General features: G+C 51.5%; 1 protein-coding gene across 1 annotated transcript in view; it reads left to right on the top strand.

Moving 5' to 3' along the window:
- CPN1 (carboxypeptidase N, polypeptide 1) overlaps window positions 1–6262 on the top strand; it is an 8811-nt gene extending 2549 nt beyond the window's left edge. Inside the window, exons 4-8 of the mRNA XM_009577639.1 lie at window positions 678–789; window positions 1522–1655; window positions 1948–2047; window positions 3985–4103; window positions 5991–6262. Of these exons, the coding sequence (XP_009575934.1) occupies window positions 678–789; window positions 1522–1655; window positions 1948–2047; window positions 3985–4103; window positions 5991–6122 (597 nt within the window). The 3' untranslated portion in view covers window positions 6123–6262. The remainder of the gene's footprint in view (window positions 1–677; window positions 790–1521; window positions 1656–1947; window positions 2048–3984; window positions 4104–5990) is intronic.
- Window positions 6263–8535: the final 2273 nt, after the last annotated feature.

Raw genomic sequence — 8535 nt, 5'->3', positions numbered from 1 at the left:
GCTGACAGAACGAGATTACACCAGCATCTGAACCATAATACAAGGGTATAGAGTTTGCATTAGAAAATGCAAACAACAGTCTCTCTTAAACTGTGTCTTACACAAAGGACAAGCTTTAGATGCAGTGTCCCAATTTCAGCCCTACCTTCATGTCTAAAAATAAACAGTAATCTTAATAAGGGCAATACACAAGCAGTTGCCAGAACCAGAAGTTGCCCAAACTCTTTCCTAATACGAATTCCCCTGATATATATGGTATTTGCGTCAGGACTGATACTGGTTAGTTTTCCTCGCATATCTTCTCCCCCTGTTAGTGCCATTTGCTGTGTATGGGCCAGCATCAATGGAGCTGGGTGCCCCTGCGTGGGCCCAGTGCCCTCCGCTCCCCCTCGTCTCAGCAGGAGCAGGGCAGGAGCCGCCTGTGCCATCAGCAAGCCTCCAGCTTGCCAGATTTCTGCTCGTCCTCCTCCGCCTTCATCTGCCTATGTTTCGTAGAGGTCCTGGCTACCTCGTGTTGTATTCCACGGCAGTAAAATGCAGGAGCTGTCTCCTGTCTGACTTCCCTCCCACGCTCCCCAGTGAAGCCTGTGCAGGAGGGGGGATGTTTCGCCCAGAGCCAGGCAGGGTCCCCAGCCACGCGGTGCTGGAGCGGTGACTGATGGCTGCTCTCTTTCTAGCTGGCCAAGACTTACTCATACGCCCACGGCTGGATGCACCGTGGCTGGAACTGTGGAGACTACTTTGCTGATGGCATCACGAATGGGGCATCCTGGTACTCACTCAGCAAAGGTAGGGGCTGGGCAGGTGACCACCATCCGCAGCAAGGTGTTGAGCTGAAGAGAGGTGAAGGGATAGATGAGAAACCTCAGGACAAGATGGGTTGGGGAGGGGCTGTGGCAATAGCACTGTGCCTATTACTAGACATCGTTCTGGTGTCTGCATCTTGGGCCGGGAAATGGCTTGGGAAGACTGGAAGTGGCTTGGGAAAGAGCCACAGAAGTAGCTGAGGTCTGCAGAGACCTGCTGTATGCTGCTGGACGAAGGAAGTGTTAATCTGTTAGTGTATTTGAAAATGCTACAGTGTAACTCCATTGATGAAGACCCAAAACTCTGACCAAAGGAAACACATTTCTCATAGCTGCTGGCTCCTGAAAAATCTGATTAAAAAAGGCATAATGAAGAAACTGAAAATCAGCAAATTAGGCTAGAAAAAAAGATTGGAGAGCAACTGGAAAGGGACATACAGCCCCTGCGTTACCAAGCCTTCCTGCGCTTCTGAAGGCAGAATGGTGAATGATCTGGCTGAAGGAGGGAGTTGGGCAGCCACAGGGGAGGGGGCTGCACGGGGGGAGAAGGCTCTAGTCATGCTGTATGGAGGGAGGAGCCTGCACCTGCAGAGCAAAGTCGGAGAGCAAGACGGTTCTGGTAGAAGATAGACACGGGCCAGGGTGCCTGGGACACAGGAGTGGGGAGGGAGAGAGCCTTGCATTCCCCTGGCCACAGGCTCTTCTTCTCTTCCAGGCATGCAGGACTTCAATTACCTCCACACCAACTGCTTTGAAATCACCCTGGAGCTGAGCTGCAATAAGTTCCCCCCCGAGGAGGACCTGGAGCGGCAGTGGATGGCCAACCGGGAGGCCCTTGTTGCTTTCATTGTCCTGGGACCTACACCCTTCTGCTGCAGGTCTCCGTGGGCCCTGATGATAGGGGACCAGTACGCACTAGGCGTGGAAGGTAGGTGGTCATGGAGCTCGCTGGGTGCTCTAATTGGTGGCTTTTGGGGAGGCTGTTGTGTCCTAGACTGGCTCTGCTGGGGAGAACCAGGAGAGCCAAGGATATGGGGAAAGGTGGGGTTGTCCCCAGAGCTCTGCCCTCCTCCAGTGCTCGGCAATACCCTCTTGAGCAAAGGAGGGTCCTTGACCCAGCAGTCTGTCTCCCTCCCTGCAGGTTCATCAGGGTATCAAAGGGATGGTGTCAGACGAGAACAACAACGGCATTGCAGGAGCAGTGATTTCTGTCCAGGGAATCAGCCATGACATCACCTCTGGTGGGTTGTCAGTCCCCTTGCATGCTGTCCCTTTTGGATACAGCCTCTCGGAGGCTATCTGGGTATGTGGGAGGAGGTTAGCAGGCCAGTTTATGTGTGGCCAGCATGGTTTGCTTCCCAAAAACACTAGCTGTGAGAAATGTGCCTGTGCATCCTGGACCAGGGAGGGCTTAGGAAAGCTTAGGAAAGAAAGAGGTGAGAACTGGAATGCAAACCTTATTGTAAAGGACTTCAGAAAGTCAGCTCCTATTTTATCTGAGAGAGAGGAGAAAATACATTTGTATATAACCAAAGAGAAGACTGAGGGAATAATCTACTCAAGCATCTAAGTATCTAGAGCTGAAATAGCTGATAGCAGAGGACACAATGGCAGAATAAGATGAAGGACTGAAAGTTCAAGCCAGACAAATTTAGACTGAGAAAGAAGTGCCACTTTAGTTTATCCAAGTTGTGATGGTTTCTCCTTTGCTGGCCGATTTTAACCTCCTTTTCATAAACACCCTTCTCCAACCGGACCAGACATTACAGACTGGCTGCAGAAAATAGCTGATATTCCAGCTCTTCAGACTATGAAATCACCAAAACTCCTTCTGGCCATAGGTCTGTGACTCAGTAACACTCTGATATTTGGCACTTATTATGCCAACCTGCATAGGAAAGGGGAGTGTGCAAGAGATCACAGAATCACAGAGGTGCTGGCTGCAAAGGGCCCTCTGGAGTCTCCTGTCCAACCTCCTGCTTGGAGCAGGATTGTCCCCAACGTTGGCTCTGATCAGCCACTGCTCCCTCCAGCCGAATCTCACTGACCCCCAAGGAAGGAAATTTCACAGCCTCTCTGCTGTCCTGTGCCAGGGCTGCACCACCTCTGAGGTGAAGCTGTGCTCCCTGATCCACCCTGAAGCTCCCAAGCTGCCATCTGTGGCCACTGCCCCTCCTTCTATTGCCTGGCACTGCTGAGAGGAGTTTGGCTCCATCACCTTTGTAGCTGCCCTTCAAGTAGCTGCCGGGTGTGAGCAGATCCCCCTCCGCCGCCGCCTCCCAGCCAGGCTGAGCCTGCCCGGCTCTCCTTGTGGGGCCTGAACTCTCCCTGTGGGTCAGGAGCTCCGGTTCTTCCACATCTCTCTTAACCCGGGGGCACCAGAACTGGACATGGTATCCAAGCGCAGCCTCCCCGGGACTGAACAGAGGGAGAAAATTATTCCCTTTGACCTGCCGGCCACCCTCCCTGTTTTCCCTTGGAAGCCTTGGAGTCGTGTGTGTCTCACTTCTACCAATTAGCCCCACCTAAGCCAAAATAACACAGGCTGCCTGTAATGATGACTCAAATTTGCAATACCCATCCAGTTCCATAGACGGGAATATACTCAAATTGTCAAAGTAATCCATAATGTGCTGCTGCCTCACTGTTGGCCGTCCCCTGTCCCTAACCACACCAGTACACAGTCCATCAAAGTGCTCCTGGGGCTTCCTTATGCAGGGAGAATCGGGGAGCAGCTGAGCTGATGAGCAATTAAAACTCTGCTGATAACCCAAACGTGACAAAATTGTATATGACAGGAATTAGAGATTGTGTTACGCATAAGGAGTCAGACTGGAGCTGTGATTGCCCTTAGGTCTGCTGTCATCTGACTGGCGAGCGCTTAGATTTGCAGCCTCCCTGCACAGGCACAGCCAACGCTGCTGTACCGTCCCCTTTCGTTTGGCGTTTACTTGCAGACTGATCTCTACCCTGTGGCCCTAATGAGACATCACTTGCAGTCTACCAATGTGAATCCAGCCTTGCGGTAGCCAGCAGATTTGGAAGGAAGGCCAAAAATTGCCTGGGTTTTGAAGGCTACACATCCTCGAGGAAGTACGCTCGGCAAGACCTACTGGAATATGTTTTGCTCGGCTCCTTGTGCATCCTGAGTGCTTTCTCTTCCCACCTTGTGTTCCAGGTGATATGGGGGATTACTTCCGGCTGCTGCTGCCTGGCACTTACACTGTCACAGCCTCTGCAGAGGGGTACCAGCCCCAGACGGTGACAACAACAGTCGGCCCAGCTGCACCTTCATTGGTGAGTCAGGCTGCATAGTCATGAGGGTGTCTCAAAATATCTTCACCCCAGGGACAAAGAAATGCAGCGGGGGATGTCTAGCAAGCAGCAGAGAAAGGAGATGGGATGTAGAGCATTGCCAGTGGCTATAGGCTGTCTGCTTTGGCAGACACAGGGCTCCCGGCAGCTCACAGAGAGGGACAGGGTGAAGGCAATGCCGTGTGCCTCTCGATTCCTTGCTGAGGGCTCGCAGCTGCACTGGGCTGCCATGCCAGCTCCTGCATCCTTCTGCCTCTTAGCCATGGGGAGAGGCCCTGGCTGGCTGGTGCTGCTGCTCTTTAGCTCTCCCTCCATCCTCCCCACTCTCCAGGACGTGATGATGTGGAGACAGCACCTGTTCCCTGAGGCTCCGTTCTCCCCCTGGCTCTGTGGGTTTCAGTGTTCTGCTATCATCTGCATCCTGCCTGGGACCAAACATGTTGTCAGACTCATAGCAAGAGGCTGAAGTCTGCCTTTCTTTCTGCTGAGAGCACCCGAGACAGATGGGAACTGGGTGCCGACAAAGAACAGCCAAGCACCTGTGGGAGATGAAGTGCTCTTGACACCAGTGTGGCCCCTACAGCGCCTTTTTGAGGGCAGGCTGGACAACTAGAAACTGGTTATAAAAACATTGGGTGGTGATTCCTGCCCCTGGTGTTGCCGTGTGAACATGGTGGGACCGCAGATGCAGCTTCCTCTAAGGACCAGCAAGAACCCCCCGGCTGTGGCATCCTGGCACATCATTTGCTTCACTGCATGTACACTGGTCAGGCTCTGCCGTAAATACACTGTGGTGGTTCTCCCACCCTCCATCTCTTCATCTCACCCTACCCAGCCTCTGAAGTTCTTCCAGAGCTGCCCTTTTCTCAGGATTAGAAACCTTCTAATTTTCGTCCTAAATTTATTTATGGTCAGTTTATCCCTATTTGTTCTTATGCCAATGTTGTGCTTTAAATAGCTCCTCTTCTTCCATGGTATTTATTCCCTGATGTATTTATAGAGAGCTGTCAAGCCCAGTCCTAGCCTTTGTTTTACTAGGTTAAGCACCCAGCTCTTTGGCTTTCCTTTTTAAAACAGATTTTTCTTTTACCATGTTACTGTAGAAGACCAATTTGTTCCCTGATGGTCTGATTTTTGCAGATCTCCCCTCACAGCAGCCCTCCTGTCCCCATTTCCCCCTGCCCCTGCAGCACCTCCCATACCCACTGTTCACCCCATCCCTCCCCCAGGAAGCCCACACAGCCGCATTCCAGTTTCACCTTTCTGTATGGCCTCCCCATTTATCTGATGCTGTGTCCTGCATGCTTCTTGTCCCCTTCTCGCTCTTGTACCTGCTTGCATGGCTGTAGTGGATGGAGGTTTCTTTTCTGGATTTTTTTTTGCCTGGATCTACTGGAAGCACTGTTTGCTGAAAGACTGATTAAGCAGGATTCAGCTAATGAGATGCAATTGAAACAGGACTGTCTGTCCTAAACCCTCCTGTGTATTAAATATTCACAGAGATGCAAAGCAATGCTATTTCTCTACTCTCTGGTGAGAAAAAATGAAGAAAGAGCATAGCTCAGTCCCTTGCCTTTCACAGCTCACCTTCCAAACCATCCTAGGACATTGCATTGCCACAGGAGAACTCTCTGCACAAGAAATGTCGCTGATTGTTGATACAACACTTTCCACAGGAAAAAAAAAACTGTTTCCAGCTGATTTAAGAACTGAATTCCCAATGTATCGTAACACTGGCTGAGGCCCCTTATTGCTTGTCTTGGCCCAAGAGTCAGCTTCGAAGGCTAGCGGCAGAGGCAGGTCCTGCAGACCCCTGAGCCAGCAGAGCACACACACAGTGTTACACGGTTATTTTTGTTCTTTCTCCAGGTGCATTTCCAGCTCAAACAAGATGTGGTGAGGAAGCCCCCAGAGCGTAAAGCCTCAGGCACACGCACGAACAACAAAGCCCTTCAGAAGAAGGTAGTGCCAAGAGCCACGCGCCAGGGGGCCCAAAGATGAGGACATCTCACTTGGCTGGAGCTGGGGGAAGCCGTTTATACAAGGCCTGGCTGATGACTCCAGCCAGTGAACTTTCCAACAGTCCAGCATGAAAGTAGCCCAAATCATTAGGTTATTAAACAAGGAAGTATTTAATCCCTGAGAAAATCGTGAAGTCATTCACAACAAAATGTGCCTGGGCTGCGGTTCCCCGGGCAGTGTGTCCGTAGCTGCTGAGCTCTTCTCCTGCACTCCCTCCATCTTGGAGAGCTCTGCTCCCTTTACTCCTGGACTCAGTTGCTACAGCCCACGTGAGATGCCCAGACACTAGTGCATACCAGGGAGAATGAATCCAGTCCCTCGTCTTTGACTGCTGCACTCACAAGCTGGGCACGTTGAATCCTGGCACTAGTCCTCCGGGTGTGAGTGCCATGCTTCTCCCTCAGGTAAGGACGGTTGCTGCCTGTAGACCCTGAAGTTAGGGGGAGGATGGTTTTAGAGCAGTCAGTGATGAGACCAGCTCTGAACACAGTTTGTCCCACGCGTAGCCCAGCTATCACTGGTTGGCAACACTACAAGTAAGAATGCAACATTGGGAGGTGGTGGTGCAAGGTCATCTCCCGGCTGATGTCACATTTATCTTGATGTGCAGATGGGACTTTCTGGTAGCTGGATTGGATTATTTGTAGTCAGACAGGCTGAAACGATACACGCTGGCAAAAGCCAAGGATTATCCCATCTCCTTATGTCTTCAGACCCAAACCAGATGGCTCACTGAAGGGTGTGCTCTAGCCAACACAAACTATTAGTCTGAGCACAGGAGCAACTAGGTGAGGTCTGACAACTGGTGATGAGTAGGAGTGCAAGACAGGTGATTTGATGTTCCTTTGAGACAAATACCCTGAACCTTGGTCCTGTCAATGTGCAACAGGGAAGTGTGGATGCTTGATGCCAGCAGTGTGCTGTGCAGGTACAGCACAAGCCACGTGAGTTGTAATTGGGTTAGGGAAGACATGATCCATAGTTCAGTGAGGTGGGGTACGACAGGCTGGGCCTCAAAATGCTGCTTAGGCTGTGTGGGCAGGTTTGGAGTGGAAGTAGGAACAAAGCTGGTTATTTTCATGGTAAAAATATCTTAAGCAGGCAAAACCTTTCTAGCATTCTTCATAGAAAATAAGTATCTCCAGAGGGATAAAGAGCCCCACCCATGTGCCCCAGCGATTTCTTTTTTCTTGGCTGGTTATTCCAATCTTACCCATACAGCCCACTGTTGCACTGGCTCTCTCCATGTCTCAAGCCTGTCCAAAAAGTGTCCCCCAGACATTCCCTTGCTCCTCCTCTTTTGCAAACATATTTTGTGAGCAACTTCTACCACCCTACCGCATAGGCAATGTTCTGCACTTCATCCCTTACCGTCACCTCCTCCTCTGTCTCTGCTACAAGATGCTAGTGGCATTTTCAGCCCTAGCAGCACACACACACACACACACACTTGTAGCTCTGCCTGCTAACAGAAGCTGTTTCTCTGTCATGCCTGTTCTTGGAAAGGCAGAGCAAACTGTCCCTCGCAGGGTATTTATACAGGCTTTTGCAAAAAAGTGCCAGGAATGGTAGCGCACTTAACCATGGCTGTGAGTGATTTCAGTCTGCAGAGGCCAGTGTGGGCTGGAGACACTGGCCAGTTCCACATTCACAACTAAAGCTAAATTCAGATTCTCTAATTTTTTATCGTTTGATGGCAGAAGGAAGTGAAAAAGGACAGTGAGGCTGAAATGTTCAAACTCCTGTGTGGTTTACACCTCTTCCCCTGGCCAAGCCCAGCAGCATCATTCCAGATGCTGGACCCTCCTGTTTGAAGCCGTGTGTCAGTGCGCATTCACCCAAAAGATTTCCTGGTGGACGTGCAGGGAGGATGAGGGAGGCCACCCTGTATCCCACAGCCTGGCCCCATGCAGCATGCGGGAGGGTCTGCTGTCACCATGGGTCCAACCCATGTGTGGGAAGATATCGCTGCCCTCAACCACGACACTAGCTCAGCTGGCTGAGCTAACCGCTCACCTCTGAGGATGTATGAAGCTGAGAGCAAGGAAAGGGCTCCCAGGGAGCAGCCTTCAGTGGGCTAATTCAGCTGGGCAGTCCCTGGACAGTGTGATGCTCAGCCTGCACAGAGCTGCCCATGCCACCCACATCCCAGCAGTGTCATGGGTTGCCTTGCTGAGCCTGCTGGCTGCAGGGTGCTCTCATGTTGCCCTCTTGTGGTCCTAGAAAATGTAGGACCATCTCAACTCCCCTTGCTTTCCAGGACAGAGTGAGAGGAGGGGGATTTCTTTTCTAGAACAGGACAGCCAGCCCAGGAGGCCACGTCACTCACCCTCGCAGGGTGCTGTGGTGTTGGCAGTGCAGAGTCTCAGTCGCAAGCTTTTTCCCCTACAAG

This window comes from Fulmarus glacialis, unplaced genomic scaffold (assembly GCF_000690835.1).
Source record: "Fulmarus glacialis isolate BGI_N327 unplaced genomic scaffold, ASM69083v1 scaffold34385, whole genome shotgun sequence".
In the NCBI taxonomy this organism is placed as follows: domain Eukaryota; kingdom Metazoa; phylum Chordata; class Aves; order Procellariiformes; family Procellariidae; genus Fulmarus; species Fulmarus glacialis.
Note: the sequence above shows the minus strand (reverse complement) of the source record. Positions and strands in the feature narration are given on the sequence as shown.